General features: G+C 36.7%; 2 protein-coding genes across 4 annotated transcripts in view; one reads left to right on the forward strand and one right to left on the reverse strand.

The window, feature by feature from the left end:
• Positions 1 to 9,951: 9,951 nt before the first annotated feature.
• LOC115210686 (Golgi SNAP receptor complex member 2) lies at positions 9,952 to 19,764 on the reverse strand. 2 transcript variants are annotated; one of them, XM_029779366.2, is made up of 4 exons: positions 19,592 to 19,764; positions 12,909 to 12,981; positions 11,944 to 12,308; positions 9,952 to 11,706 (listed from the first exon to the last, which is right to left on the reverse strand). In XM_029779366.2, exons 3-4 carry the CDS (start codon positions 12,213 to 12,215, stop codon positions 11,340 to 11,342), a joined length of 639 nt encoding a protein of 212 aa, XP_029635226.1. In that variant the 5' UTR covers positions 12,216 to 12,308; positions 12,909 to 12,981; positions 19,592 to 19,764; the 3' UTR covers positions 9,952 to 11,339. The 2 variants fall into 2 exon arrangements, with proteins under 2 accessions (XP_029635226.1, XP_029635225.1); XM_029779365.2 differs by lacking the exon at positions 12,909 to 12,981.
• A 4,275-nt stretch (positions 19,765 to 24,039) lies between these two features.
• Positions 24,040 to 25,061, forward strand: part of LOC115210828 (enoyl-CoA hydratase domain-containing protein 3, mitochondrial) — a 55,875-nt gene continuing 54,853 nt past the window's right edge. For both annotated transcript variants that reach the window (XM_036502292.1, XM_029779575.2), the window contains exon 1: positions 24,040 to 24,196. In XM_036502292.1, coding sequence (XP_036358185.1) covers positions 24,173 to 24,196 — 24 coding nt within the window. In that variant the 5' untranslated portion in view covers positions 24,040 to 24,172. The remainder of the gene's footprint in view (positions 24,197 to 25,061) is intronic.

A 25,061-nucleotide genomic window follows, 5' to 3' on the forward strand; every position in this document is an offset into this window, starting at 1 on the left:
GCACTTGTACAAGGTGCTGCACCGTGGAACTGAAACCCGAAACCCCATGGTTGCAAAGTGAGCTTCTTAACCACACATCCATACCCGCGCCTAGAAAACAGGGAAAATAAAATTTACAATGACATAAGCAATGACAGTAATGGCAATTGCACCGACAAATACACCAGCAGAAAGAAGAATAATAACTAAGAAAGTTGTCAAGAACGTTGGTAGTTTATTCAACTTCAATGAAGAATTCCTATGTTTGAGACTCTTTAACTTAAGTAGCTGCACAGTTAGCAACAGCAGTAGCAAGGTGAGGGTGGAATTGTACCATGACAACACCACCACCACCACCACACACAACACCCCTACACCACCACCAAAATGTCAACAACAACAACAACAATTTAATTGGAAATCACAAGCACAATCACTACAACCATAATCACAAATGAAAGAAAAATATTGAATATAAGATCACCTATGACAGCAACAGCAAAATACACAAGATGACCCAATTTCTGCATCAGTGACGTTGTTGTTCAGAAGTGAGGCACTAAGAGACAGTTATAAATAGCAAAAGCGTATCCACATATGGGGAAGGCTTTGGCGGATTCCTTCCTCAAATCTCAAAGACTGATTGCTTGTCCGAACAAACTCCACCTCTAAACACAGACTGTTAAAAGAAAAGTATCTCCTTGACGTTAGACAATTTTTTTAAAATAAAAAAGCTCAACAAAAACTGTTTTAGAAAGGGCCGTCAATACTTCCCTCTCAAGAAACAAGAAGGCTGGATCAATCAGGCTTTTCGTTACTTTTGCCGACACAGAACATCATTACTTTCCTCGAATTCTATTATTTTACTACATGTCATGGATTTCTTTTGTGCATTTGCTGTTGAATTTAGCTAAAACACGTATAGTGTAGTCCCTTATTGACGATGACTGGAACGTTGTACGAAAAGGAATTAAGGGATTACGTGGTGCTTTAAACTTACCCATATTGCTAAAAACTCGAAAGCTTGCAACATCTACAGTGAGAATGATATTTAACAATAAAGACAACATTGGGTCAACTGTTTGAGCAGCTACTCTATTAACTTCCAGGTCATTGTTTTTTTATTCTTTCTTTTTTTTTTTAGACCCGATGTGATTGTGGTGCTAAATATGGAACAACACTTCAGCGTGTAGATCGAAAATTAGGCTGGACGAAATGTGCCGATAAACGCGATGGACATTCAAGTAAAAGTTAAAAGTTTATATGACGATTTACATATAGAAGAGGCGAGCTGGTAGAAACGTTAGCACACCAAGCGAAATGCGTAGCGTATTTCGTCTGCCGTTATGTTCTGAGTTCAAATTCCGCCGAGGTCGACTTTGCCTTTCATCCTTTCGGGGTCGATAAATTAAGTACCAGTTACGCACTGGGGTCGATATAATCGACTTAATCCCTTTGTCTGTTCTTGTTTGTCCATTCTATGTTTAGCCCTTTGTGGGTAGTAAAGAAATAGGTATTTCGTCTGCCGCTACGTTCTGTGTTCAAATTCGACCGAGGTCCACTTTGCCTTTCAATCTTTCGGGCTCGATTAAATAAGTACCAGTTACGCACTGGGGTCAATATAATCGACTTAATCCGTTTGTCCTCTCTGTGTTTAGCCCCTTGTGGGTAGTAAAGAAATAACATTTGAAAAAAACATTGCCAGAATGGCAATTGCTACAAATGGAAAATCTACATTAAATTTAGCTAGATATTGTGATGTTGGCAAATGATATAGCTTGGAGGTGTACATGATATGGTTGAGCTACTTGAGTCTTGTAGAGAAAGCTTGTTACATTGAGCATCTCAGGATGCTGTACCTGCGGAGGATACAAAAGCTTCAGCCACCCAGCTTCAGTTGGTGGCCGTTATAGAGGAAAGTTTGTAAGTCTTTGTTAATAACAATCCTAAATGTGAACGTATCATTAAATAGAAAAATTACAAGTGAAGTACATTATGAGATCAGTATCTTCACTGAACTATACAAAGAGATGGTGTGCCTTAAACGTGGAACAACTTTGGAAAAGTTTTTCACCTCTCAAGCAGTGAGTGATGGTTATGACTTACAGGGCAGAATATACTCTTTCACTCCTAGTAACTCCATCGCATCACTTCTACTCATAGCACTTGACATTATAACTACAATCCTAACAAGTTCTGTACTAGTGTAACTAATCTTGTTTTATTTTCAGATATTAATGTGGTTGATTTTTTTTTCAGGAAGAATTCCGTCGGGATACTTTTCAATTTCTAATATGAACGTCAATGGGAAAAATTTCGCGTTACGGAATTCCAGTTGAAAGTAAGATTTATAGGATACTGGCTTTAATGGATTAATATTGCTTTTCTCTTCAATACTAACTATCTATAGATAGCTATGTTAAACATGCTAACATTAACATAACTATTGTTTTTCTTGCAGATGGCGTCTCCAAGTAATCCTCTAAACTATTCGAGTCGTCTACGTCAACTTGAACATTTACTTAGTGGTTCTCCCATCACCACTTCAGCAAGTGTGGTGAAGTCTCTGCTTCTCTGGGGAAGGTTATAATAAAGCCTTTAACATATGGTGGTGTCTCCTGTACTTCACAAAAACCATTTTTTTTCATTACTCACGGCATAACATTTATTTCTCTGCTTGAACTCTTTACCAACACAGAACATCACTATTTCAATTGATTTTATGTTTTACTTAACGATATCAATCAGAATCGTTACCGCGCTGAGAAAAATGCTTAGCGACATCTCTTCTGTCTTAATGTCCTGAGTCCAAATTCTGCCGAGGTCCACTTTGCCTGTCATCCTTTCGAGGTCGATAAATTAAGTACCAGCCTGAGGACTGGGATCGATATAATCGACTTATCCCTTCCCTCGAAACTGCTGGCTTTGTGCCAAAATTTGAAATCAATATTAATCAGTGATTAATACTGTTTGTTTTGTTTTGTTTTTTTACGCTTCCTGCATTAAATATATAAGCACCCTTTTAACTTGTACCTGTTAAGGTTCAAATTGTTGTTGTTTAACCGAAGGTCAACCCTGATTGAGCAAATTTATGATCAAATGGCCTTCCAACCTTCACCTACACGCCTTTCTAGTGGTGTCTAGAACTACAATCAAACCTTTTATTTTTAGATGGTAGGATGAGATTTGATATTTTGGGTAAGTCAATCAGCCGTGTAGAGGTTCGAGGATTCGGGTTGCTATTTTAAAACCGGTGCGCAGCGCCTATGTACATACGATGAGAGCAGTGTATTTTCCAACGAAACTGTCGGAAAATAGAAGCAGACAGTTTCATAGTTAAACAAAATTCGGAAAATACCAAATGTCCGAATTTACCTCTTCCCACAGCATTTATTGTATTTGATGAATTTCATGTTTACACATTCCCTTACCAATTCAGGCCATCACCAGTTATCTCGGAAAGCTAAGCATTTCAAGGTAGATAACTTGTCGAAACAAGTTACCTTTTATAGTTGTTCCCCCTGATTATTACACCGATATTATAATAGAAGCTATTACATAATGGAAGAATTATAACATCCATTTAAAAGGCACACTATCATTGCATTCACGATTGTTTTGTTTTGTAATAGTATTTAATACTACAGAGTTTCAAATTCGTCAAAGATCTAAGACACTTATTTCACAGTAGGAAATTGCTACAAGGGCCCCCAGGGAAATACCTCATTTTATAAATGTTCCTATTTAATATTTTAATGTCTAAATTTATAACAGTTTCAAATGTTAATGACTTGAATTGCGTATTCGTTTTCATTTTAAGTTTTCTTTTTTTTTTAAGCGTTACAGTGAAATTTGTAATCTTTTATTACTTGTTTCAGCCTTTGGACTGTGGCCATGCTGAAGCAGCACCTCAAACGGTTTAGTTAAACAAATCAACCCTAGTACTTAATAAATCTTAAAATTTTTTTTTAGTCATTTCGGTAAATTTTTTGAGTAACACCCGCACGATTTCCGCTAAGAAAAAAAAAACTCGGATTTTTTGCGTGGAATCAAGTACCCTGACCTCCTAATATGCTGTAGATCTCTTGTTTTGGTTCGAAAAGTGGGGTGCGAGGGGGAATCCTCCCCGTCTCGGAATCATTGGAATTTTTTTTCCCTTTTTCCGTTGAATGAATTCATATGACCTCCTAATATGCTGCAAAACCCTTTTTGGGGTCCGAAAAACGAGGTGGAAATTTCACCCCCACCCCATTGATCTTTTCACCAGCACGATTTTCATTAAGGCAAAAAATAATAATAGAACTCGGATTTTTTTTTCCTTAGTAAAAATCATGCGGGTGTTACTCAAAAAATTTACCAACATTTTTACCGAATCATTAATTAATGGGGATGTAAACAAAGCAACACCAGTTGTCACGCAGTGTCAGGGAACAAACACACATATAACGTGCACACACACACACACACACATATAACAAGCTTTCACACAGTTTCCATCTATCAAATACACTCAGAAGGCATTGGTTAATCCAAGGCTATAGTAAAAGATGCTTGCAAAACAAGTTTCTTAAGCACACAGCTATGCTTGTGCCTATAAACTTCATATTTCAAATATATCTTGGATTTTATTCCATAGCTAAGATTTATTAAGTGTAACACTTGAGCACAAGGCATCATAAGCAGAATATTATAGATATCTAACTAGTTCTATTTATGTTCAATTACAAAGAAAACTGGGAAATCAGTAATGAAGGAAGTAAGAGGACTATATTACTTGATTTGTACACCTCACTATTACAAGTTCCAAAAATATCATTAAGACACTGAGGATGAAGTGTGTTGAAGTGCCAGCTCCATTTACACCATTAATTCCCTGGGGCAGCAATAATGTCACACCATTACATCTCTCCAGCCATACAAATAAATGGAGATAGATTCAATCAACTAATATTCTCTAGCCATACAAAACTTTTTGATATTTCAAATACTATTTATCTTATGCAAAGTTACAGGGGAATGAGATGCTGTGACATTTTTGCCTTACATCATCCGGGAAAATACAAAGGTTTTGTCTTCCTTTGCATGTTTTTTTACAAGATACCATCTTCTGGGCTACAGCAAATTTTGAGACTAAGAATGAATAATCAAACAAGCATTTTATTAGGCTTCCTAACAATTCTGCCACAACTCACCTCCTCCAGTACTACTTACTTTTCATGTATGTATATATTACAATTATTCTTCTGCTCTTCAACCTTTCTGTACTAATTGTCATCAGTCAATCTCCCCTGCTTTCCCTTGGAACTCATATTTATCATCATCCACTATTCACACCTACCCATTTCACACTCTTGCAACCTCTGTCCACTCATCTTCCCTGATCTTTTGTTCCACTCTTTCCTATTCACTTTGTACCATGAAGACACATTCTGACACCTTGTCATATTATCTTGATCATTCTTCCCAGCTCCACCTTGTTTAATATAAAGCCATGTATCTCCTTTACCACAAAAAAGCTGTTCCCATCTCTTCTCTCATAATTTAACTCCTCAACACCTAGCAAAATTATACCTCCTTCTCTATTATACTCTTGTCTTGCAGGTTACTAGTACTGACATTAAGTAAAAGCACTTAATACACTTAGTAAAGTGGTTAGCATTAAGAAGAACACCCAGCCATGCCAAAATAGATATTGGAGCATGACACAATCTTCTGGTCTTGTTGAACTATCAAACTCATGCCAGCATGGGAGATGGGTGTAAAATGATTATTATTTATACGTACATACATATAATCATCATCATTTAACATCCACTTTTCTATATTTGCTGGCTCAGACTGAATTTCTTCAGGCAGATTTTCTACAACCACATGCCCTTCCTATGACCAATCATCACCTATTCCCAAACAAGGTAATGTTTCTCTGTGCTCAGACATCTTTTTCACAGAAGACCAGGAATGAACAACTTCACTTCTATGATGATTATGTTCATTTACAATCACCATATAACGTCTGTACCAGGACACACACACATATACATATGTCAATATATTTAGATAGGCTCCCATGCAGGTAGCACGTAAAGAACACCTTTTGAGCATGGTCGTTACCAGAACCGCCTGACTGGCCCTCGTGCCGGTGACACATAAAAGCACCCACTACACTCTCGGAGTGGTTGGCATTAGGAAGGGCATCCAGCTGTAAAAACTTTGCCAGATCAGATAGAAGCCTGGTGCAGCCTTCTGGCTCGCCAGTCCTCAGTCAAAACCGTCCAACCCATGCCAGCAAGGAAAGCAGACATTAAACGACGATGATGATAGATAAGGCAGCGAGCTGGCAGAAACGTTAGCACTAACGTTTCTACCAGCTCAACGGGCGAAATGCTTAGCGGAATTTCACCTGTCTTCGTGTTCTGAGTTCAAATTCCTCCAAGGTCGACTTTGCCTTTCATACTTTCAGGGTCGATAAATTAAGTACCAGTTACATACTGGGGTCCATCTAATCGACTGGCCCCCTTCCCCCAAAATTTTGAACCTTGTGCCTACAGTAGAAAAGAATATATTTAGATAGTCATTCTCCTAGTTAAGTAGCTATATATACATACTGAATAATAGTGGATGTAAAGGTTACCTAATTGATAACATTGTAATTTGAGTTATATGAAATGGGTAACAGAAAATGCTGTCATGGACTTGAAAAGAATGCCAAATTAATAGCAGTACTTAAGTGGTACTTTATCTTTATCAATCAATGAAAAGCAAAATTGACCTTAGCAAGAATCAAACACAAAAAGTAACATGCTTTAACAAAGTACTACAAACATTTTGCCTCATGTTCTAATGATTCTGCCAACCCCATCCCACCACCATTACCACCAGGTATACTGACGGCATTAATAGCATAAACAACTCAGTTGACTAAAAGATTAAAATGAATCATCATTCACTGGAGTGTTGATCACATTTACAATATCTATATCTGCATTACATTTCAATTCACCACACCATCAGATGTCTTTATACAAAATTATCTTTGCCCTCTTGAAAACTTTATAACCAACTAGATGTCAACTTCATTCCACTTCTTGAGTAAGATTATAAACAGTTTGGTGATTGAAATATAAAAAAATAAACTGAGCTCATTCTTGATTGACCTTTTCACATTGACACATTTATATCGAACAATGACCTACCAGTAAGTAAATTTATCTTCCTTGCTCAGTAGATTTACTTGTGGTCTTATCAAATTAAAGGTACAACTAATCCAAAAACACAAACTCATATATGTGCCTATAATGAAGAGAAAACATTTAACTGGAAAATAAAAAAATTTTTTAATCAGCAGGTAGCTAAAAACTACATACTCCATCAGCTTCAATCGTGATCAAATGAATGCTTATCTTGAACAACAGTGTTATCTACAGAGAAGCATATTATCAACACAATTTTAAGGTTGACTCATAATATGCAACAAAGTCAATCTAAAACTTTCCATAGTTTCATCTATCCAGTTTTACACACAATATGGAACCTTAGTCTATAGTAAAAAAATACTTAAGATGCCATGCAGCGACATTAAAGTAGGGTCCACTTAACTGTGTAGGAAACTTAACCACTGGGTCATATTTGTGTCAACATCATGGTTGAATTGTTGCAATACACAATGAAACTGTATTGTTTCAGGGTCATATGAACAAAATGCAAGCAATAGTGGTAAGATATGCAACATTACTACTTAACACCATAATACCTGGATCAGTGAAGCTAGTTAGGTTGTTTAGCTCAAAGGATGGTTTGTTTAGTAGAGTCATGAAGACTAGTTTACATGCCAGTCTACTGGCAACATCATCAGATGTGGAGTAGTGCCACTCACCTTTTCTCAAGCTTACAAGAGGGATAGATTTCACAATTGAAAAGTCCTCTAACATGTACTATCTTTGCAGTACTGAGTTTGCTTACAGCAAGCAGTGCACTTTTGCTGCGTAGTCTCTTATCAATCCTGATCAAGATTTTTTAGGGGACCATATCAACTCCAATGCTTACTTCATCAATCTCTATTTGTAGCCACAGTTTCATCATCATCATCATCATCATTTAGCGTCCGTTTTCCATGCTAGCATGGGTTGGACGGTTCAACTGGGGTCTGGGGAGCCCGAAGGCTGCACCAGGCCAGTCAGATCTGGCAGTGTTTCTACAGCTGGATGCCCTTCCTAACGCCAACCACTCCGAGAGTGTAGTGGGTGATTTTATGTGCCACCGACACAGGTGCCAGACGAGGCTGGCGAACGGCCACGCTCGGATGGTGTTTTTATGTGCCACCGACGCAGGTGCCAGACGAGGCTGGCAGACGGCCACGCTCGGATGGTGTTTTTATGTGCCACTGACACAGGTGCCAGATGAGGCTGGCGGACGGCCACGATCGGATGGTGTTTGTTACGTCCCCAAAGCACGGAGGCCAGTCTATGCGGTACTGGCTACGGCCACGTTCGGATGATTTTCTTGTGTGCCACCGGCACTGGTACCACAAAGATACAAATTCCATTGATGTTCATCTATTTTGATTTGATTTGATTTTCACTTGCCTCAACAGGTCTTCACAAGTGTCACAAGAAGGGAGGTATGCACAGGTGGACTGACTACGTCCCAGGTAGGGGCCACGGGTTATGGCCTGACTAGTCTTGCCGGGTCTTCGGATGGTGTTTTTATGTGCCACCGACACAGGTGCCAGATGAGGCTGGCGAACGGCCACGATCGGATGGTGTTTGTTGCGTGCCCACAGCACGGAGGCCAGTCGATGCGGTACTGGCTACGGCCACGTTCGGATGGTTTTCTTGTGTGCCACCGGTACTGGTACCACAAAGATACAAATTCCATTGATGTTCATCTATTTTGATTTGATTTGATTTGATTTTCACTTGCCTCAACAGGTCTTCACAAGTGTCACAAGAAGGAAGGAAGGTATGCACAGGTGGACTGACTACGTCCCAAGTAGGGGCCATGGGTTATGGCCTGACTAGTCTTGCCGGGTCTTCGGTTGGTGTTTTTATGTGCCACCGACACAGGTGCCAGATGAGGCTGGCGGACGGCCACGATCGGATGGTGTTTGTTATGTGCCCACATCACAGAGGCCAGTCGATGCGGTACTGGCTACTGCCATGTTCGGATGGTTTTCTTGTGTGCCACCGGTACTGGTACCACAAAGATACAAATTCCATTGATGTTCATCTATTTTGATTTGGTTTGATTTGATTTGATTTGATTTTGATTTTGATTTTCACTTGCCTCAACAGGTCTACACAAGTGTCACACACTTGCCTCAACAGGTCTTCACAAGTGTCATAAGTAGGAAGGTATGCACAGGTGGACTGACTACGTCGCCGGGTCTTCGGATGGTGTTTTTATGTGCCACCGACACAGGTGCCAGATGAGGCTGGCGAACGGCCACGATCGGATGGTTTTCTTCAAATTACACAAACAAAACATTGGTCAATTTGAGGCTTGTAGTAAAGGGTACTTGCTCAAGATATCATACAGTGGAATCAGACCCAAAGTGCTCCAGCCATGATTGCCACATCTTTTTAGGAGGTATATATATAGGACTATATAGTCCAATGCATCCTTTCCTTTTTAAAAACAGTAGGGTATGGTTTGAAGATTTGACAGCAGGTTGAGTAAGAATGTAGAGGTTCCTTTGTTTGATCAGGCAGTGTACATTATTTCCTTATGCTACAGATGTACAGGAAAGTAAACAAAATTATAGAGAATTAGACGTCTTTATCAGGAACACTGTAGCACAAATTGTAAGATACAAACCTTTGATCTCTTTACCAGTCTAGTAGACCACGAATACTGCATCTATTCACACAGTTGTAACCTTCACTCACTCAGTTTCATAATTTTAATTGTGACATAATATTCTTTAATGACAGCTAATGAATAAGTGATTCAAGAGAAAACAGGAAATACACATTCTTTTGATTTTTAGTTCATTCATTCATTTATTTTTTATCATTCTTTTTTTTTTCATTTTCAGTTTTATTTTGTTGGAAAGTCAGTGAGGTGAGGACAGAATTAGTCATTTGGGAATTTGTGGGTTACAAAGAATCATTACTTTGCAAATGTTTCTTAAATAGTAATAATTTTTTTCCAGCATGAGAACAGGGCCACACTTTTGGGGGAAAGGGGAGGTATTGTCAATTGAATCAACTCATTTTGTAATTTATTATATTGCAGCCTGGAAGGTTGAAAGACAAAGTCAACCTCAGCAGGATTTGAACTCAGAACACAAAGGAACATGAGCAAATACAAGACATTCAATCCATCACTATTACTTTCGTCAAGTAGTAATAATGACATAACTTTGGTACAAGATGACAAATTTAAAGGGAGGGGTGTTTGAGGAGGGTTGTTAATATGCATGCCTTTTCCTAAGCATATTAATGATAAAAGTGAAATAGTTTCAACTGGGAATTAAACGTGGCTTGTTGGTTCCATTCACTGATAATTTACATAACAAAATAATATTTCTAGCCTAGACATAAGGCCAAGAATTTGGGAAAGGGAACAGTCGATTAAATCAACCACTACTTGACTAGTACTTATTTAATCGATTATGGAATGATGAAAGGCAAAGTTAACCTTAGTGGTGTTTGAATTTAGAGTGCAAGGCATTTGTCTGTTGTGCTAATGATTCTGCTAATCCATAATAACTGCTTGACTGGGTATGAAACCTAAAAATTTAGAAAGAATGAAAAATTGGAAGTTGTATTATTCATACCTTTCCTGAGGACACTGCACGAATTCTAGCACAGCAATGATGGTCACTTTTAAGCTATGCTTGAGGTAAAATATACAGGGAAGAGTAATTTGACTAAACAGGTCAAACTTATATTGTTGTTCCAAATATGATGAGAAGCAAAGTCAATACTAATGGGGTTTGAACATAAATCAAAACTGCTCGCAATAAGGAAAATGTAATACATCACAAAGCTGGCTGGCTCTATTGTCAGAATCATCTCTACAACAACCATGAGAGAATATCTGGTAGTGGTGATGGTAGTAGCAGTAGAATATTATTTTGAAGGAAGGGGAAGGGAAGAAAAGAAATTGCCATCAAAAATAGGAGTTAGGGGTTTCAGAGTTTATTTTTAAACTGTCTTAAACTGTCTCTGCTGTAGTGGGAAGACTAGATAAGGCAAACTATGAGGTTATTTGATATGATTATAGCCATAGCAGTGAACATGTGCAGCTTCTGACCAGACAGCAACTTAACAAAGAAGCTACAAAGAAGAATGGGGGATGGAGAATGATGAAGAGAAGAGAGAGGGAATGATGGACAGAAAGATACTGGTAGGGAGAGATCAGATTAGATAGGCTATAACAATATACATAATAAGACAAGTAACCAGCATGCCCACAAAGAGAATGATTTTGTCCTGAGAAGTACGCTTCTCAATGAGTCGCATAACAGTGTTTGACAATCCAAGCATGTTAGCAATGTCAAGGATCTTCTTGTGTGTTCCCTTCAGAGTAACACTCTGTTCTTTTAAGCTGCTCAGCACATTGGTACCAGCACCAAGCAGATCATCAATGCCACGGTGGGAATTCTGCAGTTGGGTGTTGTGCCGAAGTGCATGGTCAATTTCAATTGAGGTGTTGTCATCATTGGTGGTGAACTTGCGTGACAGCAGTGCTTCCCTTTCACGTTCTTCTTCTTCTCGGCGGTAACTGAAGAGGGAGCAGAATAAGCATTAGAATAAACATTAAGGAAAGAGCTAGTTAAAGAGTTATAACTAAATGAAATAATTAACTTATACTAATTAATCTAAACTACTTCTGTGTTGTGTAATCACATATTTTATACATATGTCTGTGAACACTACATATTGATTGGTTTGAGTTTCAACTACCAATGTGAAAGGAAGTGGAAAAAAAGAGATGAGCTTTCAGCCAACAGATACTTACCGTTTGTGTTGTAAATGCCTCATGGCTGTCTGCAGATGCTGACAATCATATTTCAACTGGTCAACTTTCATCTTGGCTACAGCTCGACGGCTGACTGGTTCCTTGTTGACAAATAAGTCAAGTCGTTCACAATGACTAGTAATCATATCAATGTGGGCTTGAATATCATTCTCAATGATGTGCACATTTTGGTCAGTAGCACGTTCCAGAGCACTGAGATTTTGCCACACCTCTTGGACTAGTTTGTTTGTTTGGTGATATAGATTATCCATACTGGCAAATATTCTTGTTCAACTTTTTTCATATACACACAAGCACCTCTAATGAGGTACCCTAGACTCAAAAACTTATGGAATGGTAGCAATCTGAAAAATAACAAAATACTTTAATAAGCAAAATGAATACACACACAAACATACTGAGCTAAACACAACATTATGAATCAATAACATTGGTAATATATCCTTGGTTGTCCTAACCCCTAAATAACACTAGTGTTACTACTATTTGGCTCCTAAATCCTTACAGCAAGAAGACACAACAAGCATTTAGTAGACAACTGGCACATATTACAGAATAGTATGCAGCATCACATTAATAATGATAATAATGGTTTCTAATTTTGATACCACTGATCCCAGCACTTGACTGATAATTTATTTTATCAACTTCAGAAGGACAAAAAGTAAATTTGAATTTGCAGAGATTTGAAATCAGAATGTAAAAAACTAGAGCATAGTATTTTCTCTAATGATTCAGTCAATCTATGGTGATTATAATAATAATAAGAAAAATTTCTTACATTCAAACAAGACTACAGATTTGCAAGAAAATGAAATGAATAGACTCCAGTATATGCTGATATTTTATCAGCTTCATTGGGCTAAGAGACTAAGTCCATTCATTCAAGTGGAATTTAAATGCCAGTTTCAGTCATAAGAACATAAACAACAAAAGCAAAATACCTTTTCTAAGTATTCAGTAAATTCAGTTGTTGCAAGGAGAGTAGAATCTAACATTTCAAGTCTTGTCCTTTGCCTAAGAGTGAGAAACAGAAAAATATGGCCATCTTAGGTTAGCAGCAATTTACTGGTTGGCAATCCAACTGATGTTACTACTTTTCTCTATTTTTCATTCTCTAATTGAGAGCAAAGTCTGAAATGACAGACTTTACTCTTCATGACAGCTTAACTTATCAAACTCTCCTATTGACTATTGTAACTGGTAAACTGTCATCAGTTTATAGTTATATAAATTCTTCAACCTGTCTCTCTCTTTTTTCAATGAATTGTTCAAATCGTTTTTGCCTTTCATTCTTCCTGGATTAAAAACAAGATTTACATGTACTGGTTTTCATTTAATTAAGCACAAAATCTCCCAAAATGTGTGACCTAGTGGCTATGTAAGAAATCATTATTTACAGAGTTCATTTCACAGACAAATATTTCTTAATCCTTCAAATGTTTCTATAAATTTCAGTCGACATTAAGTAGATTAATAAAAATGGAGTGGTATGTTCCTGTCATTTATGATAATGTGAAGAAAAATTTCAACCAGGACTGATTTAAGTAATCTAGGGTGGGGCTCACACTTATCAAAGAGTTTCTCTTATACAGGTTCCTTGGATTAGAGGAAAGGCAAGTTAGTACACTTCAGAAAGTTAATTGGGTACAGGAGTTGCCAAGAGAGCCAGTAGTGCTAGATTCAACAGCCTTAATGACCTACCACAACTTCATTGGTAGGTTTGCTGCCTTCTAGTTGAGTTCATCCACCCTTGTAAAAAGATATTAAGCTTTTTGTATGTTAGAAATAAATGATATTAAAATTTTTTTTTTTAGAACAACAGAAATACTGTGTAAATTACACTTACAAGGCATAAAAATTTATGAACAACTAGCTGTCTACACAGCCTCCATATATCAAGATGAGACCCTAGAGAGGCAGAGCTAGCTTAGTTGCTGACTGCTTGATCACGAAACAATACTGGTTTCTTTGATTGCCGGTAGTAGATCATTTCTGATTTGACCTAACATAAAATTACAGTTAATAATGCCCTTAACAATAAGCAGTTAATAAGACCAGTAGCACTGCAGACAATTTGAGAAAGCTAGTCAGTTGTTGATGCAATCTCAATAAAGATTTGCTGGACCAGCCAATCTGCCCTGGCTGTACAAAGAGTAAGTTGTTTATGACCGTTCATCATCATCTAAATGTTCACTTTTCCATCCTTGTATGGTCAGATAGAACTTGTTGAGGTGGATTATCAATGGTCAGATGTCTTTCCTGTTGTGAACCTTCACCTGTTTCCAAGTAAGGTACTATTTTCCATGATCAGACATCATCATGGAAAACTGAAAACAAAGGACACTGTGTGACAGTAACACTTGGTTACAACTATCATGCAATGTCAAGGCAGAGAGACAGTAACACACACAAGACAGGCTTCTATCAGTTTCTGCCAACCAAATCCACTTACAAGGATTTGATCAGCCCAGAGTTATAATAGAAGATACTCGCCTGAGGTGTCATGCAATGGGACTGAACATGAAACTATGTGGTTGGGAAACAAACTTCTTCTCACACAGCCATGCTTGTCTAGTGTATTTAATTGAGATTAGTTAATTTACACACACAACATTGGCTGAAATCTACAGATCTATGTAGTACTCATAGCATGTCTGTGAGAGTGTGTATAGATGGTAAACATTCACCTATTTTACCTTACATTCACAAGCAATAACATTCTATCTTTACCTTACTTTCCCTAAACAATAGCATTAATTATGTTCATTGTCAAGAACATTATAGAACTATTAAGGAAACTTTGCAGTTGCTCAACCAGCTAGAAATTGCAGCTAAATCTTCTTTAAAGCACTCCTTATATCTTAAAACAAGGAAGTACACATTGGACAATGTACATGTATACTTACCTAGATATACAAAAAGTTAAGATAGTTACAACGGGAATGTGTTCAATCTTAGTTTTCTGTAATACATTGACATCTAAAATGTCTTACAGGTTAGCTTGATCAGAGCTGACCTGAAGTTAAATAAATCATAATTTTAATTCAGTTTTTAGGGATGGGTATTTCAAACATTAAGAGCAACCTAGTAGATTTTACTCTTCAACCATCATGATGATCATTATTATAATCAAGGACTGTCACATGAACAGTTACTATTTTGAAACAAAAACAAACTGCTAAGTGCCAATTATTTCAACTGGTAATTTAAGGTAACATTGCCAAAAAAACAAAGTGTTTAACCCTTTAGCATTTAAACTAGTTATATCTGGTCCAAATATTGTACCAGATACAGCCTTTCACACATACTCAACAATGTCATTCTAAAAAATAAACAAAAACCTCATAGAAATCTCAAATGCTTGATTAATTCAAAACCACATGAATAAGGAAGCATTACATTTGTCAGAGTAATCTGAATACTAAAGGGCTAATAAACATAGGAGTCTCACTGTGGTTATTTGACCTACTAGAAATAGCAGTTAAATTTCCTTACAAATCTAACCTCACAATCATAAGGTATTAAAAGCTAAACAACAAAAATATGTTGAGTTAACATAGGGGTTAGTATGCAGTCTCTTGGCTTGCTAGAAATAGCAGCAAAATATCTCTCCAATCACACCTTAGAGATTTTAAAATGGAAGGAGATATTAGATTATTTAGACATTGTTTGAAAGAAAAAGAGATGATCATCACTGAAACACCTCTGAGCATATATATATATACTGAATTAGGGCTGACCTAGAGTTAAACAACAGTGAAAATATGAAAACAAAACAAACTGGATATAATCACATCGTTTAAATCTGATAAAATATTCAGTGAACTTCAGCTACAACACCATCATTGTTATGAATATAAATACAACTGTGTACATGTTGAACTTGTCTAGACCTGTTTTGAGCAGAATTATGATCAAAAACATTCCAGATGAAAAAAAAAAAAAACCTGCCTTTTTAGGGATATGTCTAAAACTACAAAATGATTACCCAACGTGTTTCTTTCCTCATTTAAGATGGTAAGTGGGGTGCAATTTGAGGGATATTTGGCTGCTATTTCTAGCTGGTTGAGCATGGTGGTGGTGGTGGGGTTTTATCACTGGCTCGTATGTAGGCCTTGTGGATAATAATCAGAGAATTTTTTCATTGCAAAAAAAATCCCTACATTGCATATTTCAGTGTGTCACTCGTGTCCTTACATCCAATGACATAAAATTAGACATCTAGGTAGGAATAAGACAATTTGCTGAGTGAGATGGAACAAAAGACATGAATTGGTTAGTTATTTGAATCTCATTAACTTTCAGGTGGCAACAATACAGAAAACATGTTTGGTTAGCCTTTATCTTCAATTGCAAATGAAGGATTTTGCATAATCAATTACCCACATTTGCTGATATACATCATTAACATTAGTTTTTCATACTGGCATAGGTTGGATAGTTTGACTGCATCTGATGTGCCAGAAGACTACGTTGAGCAACAGTGTCTGTTTCGGCATGGTTTCTATGGCTGGATATGCTTCCTAACACTATCCACTTAACAGAGTGTACCGAGTGCTTTATTTTGTAGCACCAACACTAGTGAGGTTGCCAAGTAACTTGCAAGGCAAGACCACCTTTGACTGAGTTGGGGTGTAATATTGATGAAGTGAAGTGTGAGGAAGTAAGAGAGTGATACACAGTGAGAGACAGTGATCAGACGTATGTAGGGGTAGAAATAATAATTTACAAATATGGAGTGGGGGTACTAATGGCAGATATGAGAGAATGTTTTTGGAAAGTGGTATTCAGTGGAAAATAAAGTGTAGTAAGGGATGGTATTGAGAATGTGGGATGGATGACAAATGGAGGTGTTTCCAAGGAGAGGGATAACTGGTAGTAGAAAAGCAGGGATAAAATATCTATAGTTCCACTCTAATGTAATTACAGCAGCTGAGTGAGCAATAGAAGGATGGGTGTTAGAAAAATGAATTCTGGGGAAGGCTTGACAGGGACTGAATGGGTGCTGGGGCATAGACATAATATGCTTTGAGGACCTTGTTTTTTCCTGAGATGGACAGGTCTTCTCAAGCACACCAAATAACCAATTGTCATAGCCCTTTGTTATCTTTATTGTGGGCTCAACATCCTGAGGTTGGTCTTTGCAACTAAGTCCCACATCTTTGGGTTTTTTTCTTCCAAAGCTTCCATCCAAATTTAGTGATTACTAGTCCTTTATGCAGCTGTCTTCATCCATATGCATCACATGACCATACCAGCACAATTTTCTCCCTTCTATATTCAATACATTTGCAGTGACACTTTACATCCAGTGGAGCATGCTAGCTTTATTTCTTCCTACTTGTCACAAGTCCTCTGCAATTCATGATCCACATTTCACAACCATATAGCATTGTTGTTCATATAAAAGATCATAGAATCTGCCTTTCACTCTGAAGAGAGGCCTTTTGTTATCAACAGAAGTATTAGTTTTGCGAATTTTCTTCAACCAGTTCTTATTCTAGCAACTATAGTTTCAGAACATCATCTTCCATTGCTAATTAGGTTATCCAGGTAACAGAAACTATCTACTACTACTAAAGATTCTCCAGGGCATTCAAGAAAATCTACTCACCTTGTATTCTAAGTGTTTATTACTCATGCACATCGACCACAAAGTCAACTTTTTCTGTTAGTCTTTCTGTGTTTCCACTGCACCTCTTATGTATCCATAATTTGCACCAGGTACACCATATGAAATTCTTGCATATATCTTTCCTACATAGCAAGCATGGCCTTTTACCTGAAAGATGTAGAGTCCAGTCTGTTTTCCTGTTTACTAGAACTTTTGGTCCTTGCTAATTTAACTTTAAGGCCTCTTGACTCCGAGTTTTGCTTCCACACCTAAAATTTATTTTCTAATCCTATTACAAGAAATTCAACTATAGGAACAAAGTCATCGAAACACAGGAGTTTCCATAATCATATGGGTGTCAAGGTCTTAGCATGCTCTGCTAGATTTTAAACATCTCAGCAATAATTCCTAATGGACCAGGGGCTTTCTTTGTCATCAAATCCTTAATTGCTTTATCTATTACAGTGCTAACATTTAGAATAGCTGATTTCTCAGTTGGGTTCACATTAAGAAGACTCTCTTTCTCCTGAGCATACATATATACACAATTCTCATGTCAGCAGAATACCTGGTCATTCTATCTGCTAGAAATAGTAGCCAGATCTTTTTATCACATCCTACTGTCTTAAAACACACACTTGATAGTCTACAATACTTCTTCAAACAGATCTGTCTTTGATGCATGAATATTAATTAAATGGCAATAGGAAATTATAACTGTCCCTTTGCTGTATACACCAATTTATCTACTTAAATATGGTTCCTTATATAATTGTCATTTATTACTACATGTAGTGAATTGACAAAATCATTAATATGCTGGACAAAATGCATGTTCAGCATTTTTTCTGGCTTTTTGCCTTCCATGTTTGTATTCAGCTGAGGTCAACTTTGTCTTTCAACTCTCCAGGGTCAAGAAAATAAGTACTAGACAAGTACTAAGGTCGATATAATTGACTAACCCCCACCCTCCTGCTTAAAATTTCTGACTTTGTGGTTCGATCAATAGCAACTATTTGCTTACTTTTGTTTAATTCTCGGATTTTTGAAATGTTATTGTTTCAAAATCTTGAGTTTATTTTGTAGAAATTTTATTAAATATTATAGTTGTCACAAACTTTCAATCGTGCTTCCAACTTCACAAATTCTCAGATCATTGAAAGTTTTTTTTTTTTTACAAATGTCATTTATATATTTACAATTAGAAACTCATGGAAAAGAGAAGGCTGCCACATAAGCTTTGGGAGACCCTCCAATAGCAGTGAGACTGGTGCAGAAAAGGAATTACGGAAGACTGGCGTTCAAGGGCAGAAGAATAGGATGTAGTGGTTAGTATGGAACTTGCGTGTGTTGGGGTTAAATAACACGGATGATGAAATATTGCTGTTTGAAATAAAAACAAACAGACGTCCATATAAATATTAGTGTTTGAAATACAAGACTACTACATGGTAATAAATGTAAAACATATGAGCGGTAAGACGCACAATATGCTTGCTTAACTACACACAGATTTAACAGAAAATCTAATTTTACTTTTCACCTTTTTCTCCCACGAAGGACCGGTAAAAGAAATTAGAGATGTGGCGGAGTCGGTATGTAGGGAGGAAGGGAGTAGAGGCAACAAATATCTACCGAAAATTACATAACGGGTTTGACGTATCATTTTATCTAATATTAACAACGAACGGCCTAAAACAAGACTGCCGAACTACGTAACATGACGAGGGCACTGGATGAAATATTGGAGACGAGACGGAAGTTATTTCATAAGTATTTCAAACTAAAAGTATGTCGGTTAAACACGGTAACGACGCCAGTTAATGACAACTATATGAAAAAAAAAAAACCCCGCAGAAAGTTGGGTGAAGTATTTTATACGTAGATGTTTCAATCATTCGTCGTCTTTATATTTTATCAATGAAGCTATATTGTTATTGAGATAAAACGTGTAACAGGATGTTTCACTTCGGATGAACATAAAAAAAATAAATGAAAATGTTTTCTTACCGATTAAAGCTGGAACTGAATTAACTTTCCGTTCCCCTTTAATTTACTGAGAAAATGTTTACCCCAAGAGAAAAAAAAATCTCAAAGAAAAAACTTTGGTCGTCATCTTAATTCCATTTTAAAGTTGTCAAATCGCGACGTGTCCTAGTAGCAACATCCGGTTTAGGAAACAGAACAGGAATCATACTTTCGTATTCCAACAAATACATGCCTAATATTTTAAATATTTTAGTTGATGTGACATCATCATAATAGTAATAATAATAATAATAATAAATATTGATGGCTATTTTAAGAAAATTATTTAGATTTATGCTAACATTAAAAAAGCAGTAACTTCGTTCTTTTATAAACTTCTTTTGGAATTAAAACTTTAATCAGCATTTCTTTTCTCTTCCTTAAAAACGTGTCAGTCATTCAGTTAGGGGAGAAGGTGGGTTTGAAAACAATAAATTAGATGTAATATGATATTATTATTATTTAAAGAATAACAGTTTAATTTGACTTTTATTTCTCCAATGAAGCCATTAAAAAAGATAATATTGAATTATCTCCCTTATGATTTCAAGCGTTAGCCTCTTCGTTTCTCAAAAAATAAAAAAAAGTTCGAAATATAGGAAAAACAGCTACATGATAATTTAAACATAAGGTTTAATTCAAGTTCATTCTTTTAAGGAAAGCATTAAAAGAGTTATCGGTACTTCTTCGGAATCCCCCCTTATAACTTTTGAACCAGTAATTTCATTTTTTAAATATTTTCAGATTCATATGTTTTCGAAATCGAAGATTACGATTTAGCAGAAAAAAAAAAAAAAATTTAATTACTCCCACCCCTTCCACCTACTCAATTTATTTGATTTGCAGTTGACAAAACGTGCTGTCACGCACAAAATGACAACTTCTAAATCCTGTTGCCTGATTGGGTGAAAATAATCAAACTTTAAACCTCTATAACTTTTTAAAAACATTTTTCTGGAAAAACTGAGACAACTGCGCATATGTCACGGAGGAAATTCTTCCAATTACAAATAGTCTCACTATCCCATCCCAGCTCTCCGTATTGTGGTTAGAGTTATGATTAAGCTTAAAGTAGCACCAAACCGAATTCTAATTGAAAACGTTCAAGCTTTAGACAATGCCAAACAAACTAATCTTAGCTTTTAAGCCAAGTCTAATGCCAAACCAAACTCTAATCCTAACTGTTAATTTAACCCATAGCTATGATGATAATAATCTCAATACTAACCCCTAACTAAACCGAAATATAACACTAACGGCTAACATTAATCCTAACCCTAACTTTCAGCATAACTCTAACTGCAAACATAATGAACAGCAAATTAGCCAGTTAGCCGCTCTGTCAACGATCACACTTGGATGGTGCTCTTAGCATCCCACTAGCACGGATGCCAGTCATCGAATTTGATTTTGATTTCACTTGCCTCAGCAGGTCTTCGCAAGCAGAGTTTAGTGTTCAATGAAGGAAAGGTATGCATAAGTGGGCTGGTTACGCCCCTGGCATAGGCCACGAAGTTATGGTCTCATTTGGCTTGCTGGGTCTTGTCAAGCACAGCATATTTCCAAAAGTCTCGGTCACTAGTCATTGCCTCGAAGGTCGTGCTTCACCACTTCATCCCAGGTCTTCCAGGGTCTACCTTTTTCACAGGTTCCCTCAACCGCTAGGGTGTGGCACTTTTTCACACAGCTATCCTCATCCATTCTCGCCTCATGACCATACCAGCACAGCCGTCTCTCTTGCACACCACATCTGATGCTTCTTTGGTCCAACTTTTCTCTCAAGGTACTTACACTCTGTAGAGTATGCACACTAACATTACACATCCATCGAATCATACTGGCTTCATTCCTTGCAAGCTTACGCATGTCCTCAGCAGTCACGGGTTTCACTGCCATGTAGCATGGCTGTTCATACACATGCATCATACAGTCTACCTTTTACTCTGAGCAAGAGGCCCTTTGTCACCAGCAGAGATAAGAGCTCTCTGAACTTTGCCCAGGTCATTCTTATTCTAGCAGCTACACTTTCAGCGCACCCTCCCCAGCTACTGACTAGGTCACCTAGGTAATGGAAGTTGTCTACTACTTCTAGTTCTTCTCCCTGGAATGTGGCGGAAGTTGTTCTCTGCACATTTTCAGTGTTTATTGCTCCTGAGCATCTGCCACATAGAAAAACCATCTTCCCAGTTAGCCTTCTTTTGAAAGCTATGTGTCCATAGCTTACACTGGGTACATCTTATAGAGTTTCTACATATGCCTCTACTACAGATTGAGCAGGGCCATCTACCTGAAGAGATTTGTGGTTTGCCTGCCTTCCTACTTATTAGGACTTTGGATTTAGCTAGGTTGACTCTAAGCCCTTTGATTCTAATCCTTGTTTCCACACCTGAAACTTCTCCTCGAGTTCTGATAGTGACTCATCAATTAGAGCAAGGTCGTCAGCATAGGGGAGCTCCCAGGGGCATCCTGTCTTGAATTCCTCTGTTATTGCCTGGAGGACTATGATAAATAGGAGGGTGCTAAGGACTGAACCTTGGTGGACCCCTACCTCCACCCGGAATTTTTCACTACACACACACACACACACACACACACACACACACACACACATATATATATATATATATATATATATATACATGGGGCTAATGCAGAATCGCACCTCTCCTTGAAAAATGCATCTTTTTGAAAAAAGTTTTTCCGATTCCTACGTTCTAGATGTCAGAGATTACGAATATACAAGAAGAATATTCTTTTTAATTTCACCCACCCCACTCTTCCCTCAAGTCCTCTCCCCCAATTAAAAATTTTTCGAAATTTTTTTTTCTCTATGTTTTAGATGACGAAGATTCCGAATATGTAAAAGTTCAAAATTTGAAATTGGAGTGGGTGGGGTGGAGAGTTGAGCCCCTTATTAGACTTTATAATATTAACTATTAAAAATCAATTTGTTTCTTATAAAATGGTAAAACGCAAATTCTTTTCACTTTAATGTTTTAGTCTATATTTAATTTCGATTTGCACATGTTCGTCAATCCACTACAATCTCTTTAAATTGGGTGTGGGGGGAGTGAAATAAAAAAAATTACATATTTGTAATCTCTGACATCTAAAACGTAGGAATCCGAAAAAATTTTCCCCAAAAGACGCATTTTTCAAGAAGTGCAATTCTGCATTAGCCCCATATATATATTAATATGTAAAGGTAAGATCCAAGGATCAAGGTGTAGGAAATTAGTAAACTTCGAGCAATCCGAAGAAGGTATAAAAAACAACCGATCTTTTCCTTTTGAACGGCAGATGTCAACACAATTTCTAGTTAACCAAACACTTTTAAACTTCGTATACTGGTAGAATGTGTTTATAAAACATCATTTTTTCTTGGCTTTATTGGGAAAATTCTATAGTTTGTAAGATATTTCCACTTTAAAATCAAGCATTTTGGCAATTTTAACCAATCGCTCACCTCCATTTGGGGTGAAAAGATTCCGTGCTGTATGAATATGTTCCTCGTTTAAGAAACAGATTGGGTTTATTTACATTTGCAAAGAAAAAAGATACCCTTGCCCCACCCCTAACCCTAAAATAGATTGAAATGCAATAGATCGATACTAGGGTTATAATTATGGGTGACAATTTCATACGACACCGCTACGGAAAATGGGATTTTTTCTAACGGTGTCAAATGAAAATGTCACCCATAATTAAAACCCTAGTATCGATCTATTGCATTTCAATCTATTTTAGGGTTAGGGTTAGGGGTGGGGGAAGGGTGTCTTTTTTTCTTCGCAAATGTAAATAAACCCAATCTGTTTTTTTAAACGAGGGACATGTTCATACAGCACGGAATTTTTTCACCCCAAATGGAGGTGAGCGATTGGTTAAAATTGTCGAAAAGCTCGAAATTTCAGACGAAATATCTTACAAACTATAGAATTTTCTCAATAAAGCCAAGAAAAAATGATGTTTTATAAACACATTCTGCCAGTATACGAAGTTTAAAAGTGTTTAGTTAACTAGAAATTGCGTTGACATCTGCCGTTCAAAAGGAAAAGATCCAAAACAACTTTCAGGAACAATAGTGGTTTATTGACGTAGAAGGCTGTAAAGTTTTTTCCATATGGAAGTTCGATAAGATGAAAAAAGTTATTTTACAGTTCACGGTTAGCAACTGGGGTTGCTGTGTTTGTGGATAAAAATCCAAATTTAAAGAATGGGATAGATAAAAATCTAGGTTATATTTGATTCATAGTTAGCAGAACCCCGGAAATAGAAAATTACCGAAATGAGGGGTAAACCGCAAGCTACTCGTCAGGTCAATGATACCTTACTAAAAAAAGAAAATATGGAAGGCGGACGTTAAACGATGATGATGATGATATATCTGCGACGTAGAGATTAAAAAATTTTCCAAGATATAAAACTTTTTGTAATATATATGTGTGTGTAGGAGATAAAACTTTGCAGCTGTTTTGAAAGCTATCTGTAATGGGATAGTATATTTAAGATTTGACCAATAGAAAGCGACTTTTCATAACTATACAGGTTTTCGTACTTGATAAAATGGCTGCGTTGTTTAGTCGAAAGGTATTTGTGTTAATGTTGTTATCATTTGGGGGAGATTTCTGCTATGTTCTTTTCGACTAGATTGTAGATTTATACGTGTTTTGACTCCATAATTCCATTTTTAAATACTGTCTACATAATTTCTTTCTCTTCTCATTTTAGTAACACATCACTCGTATTACTAATTGTTATTCGTATAGTTTCGTAGTGTTATAAACATATCACATGTAATTTTGGCTAGGAAGCCAAATAGTAATATAAAAGTTTTTAAATATTTGTATATAAAATCCTCCTAAAACACATATACATAATTTTTTAAAGTTTTTTTAGCCTCCCTGTTAGTCCTCATCCTGTTACCTATGTTGGTTGATGTTCCAATTTCCTATTATAATCTCATGTAGGATTTCAATATATCCCATGTGTCGTCACTTTTAATATGAATGGAGGATTACATTATATCCTATGTGTCCTCATTTTTAAAATGGTAATGTATTATTTATTAATTCTACCATTTCGATCGACCACGTAGAGCATCTGTGAACTCATGTTGTTTTCGTCCCATTTGTTTCAAGGGAGATGACTCTCAGCATCAAATTCGAGATCGAGATACTATGACGGTCATACTTTTTCCAAAATATTTGCAACGTAAATGAGACGAAATATTAAATAAGATAGGAATTCGAGACAGTGCATAGTTTTAATTCAGTTAGATATTACATTTACGGTCTCGCTATCGTATAATGTTTAACCTATAAAGCATTGAGATTTGCACTTACATAGCATGGACTGCTGAGCACGTTTTATGAAACTGAGACTACCATACACACATAAAAAAAAAATATTAAAATATCTTCTTAGTATATAATGGTGACAAGTTTTACATCAT

This window comes from Octopus sinensis, linkage group LG4 (genome assembly GCF_006345805.1).
Source record: "Octopus sinensis linkage group LG4, ASM634580v1, whole genome shotgun sequence".
Taxonomy (NCBI): Eukaryota; Metazoa; Mollusca; class Cephalopoda; order Octopoda; family Octopodidae; genus Octopus; species Octopus sinensis.

Coding starts and splice junctions, on each gene's coding strand:
- LOC115210686 (XM_029779365.2), bottom strand. CDS start 12,215: ATGGATAATCTATATCACCAAACAAACAAACTAGTCCAAGAGGTGTGG. Junction 11,707..11,943: donor AGGCATTTACAACACAAACG/GTAAGTATCTGT, acceptor CTCCCTCTTCAG/TTACCGCCGAGAAGAAGAAG.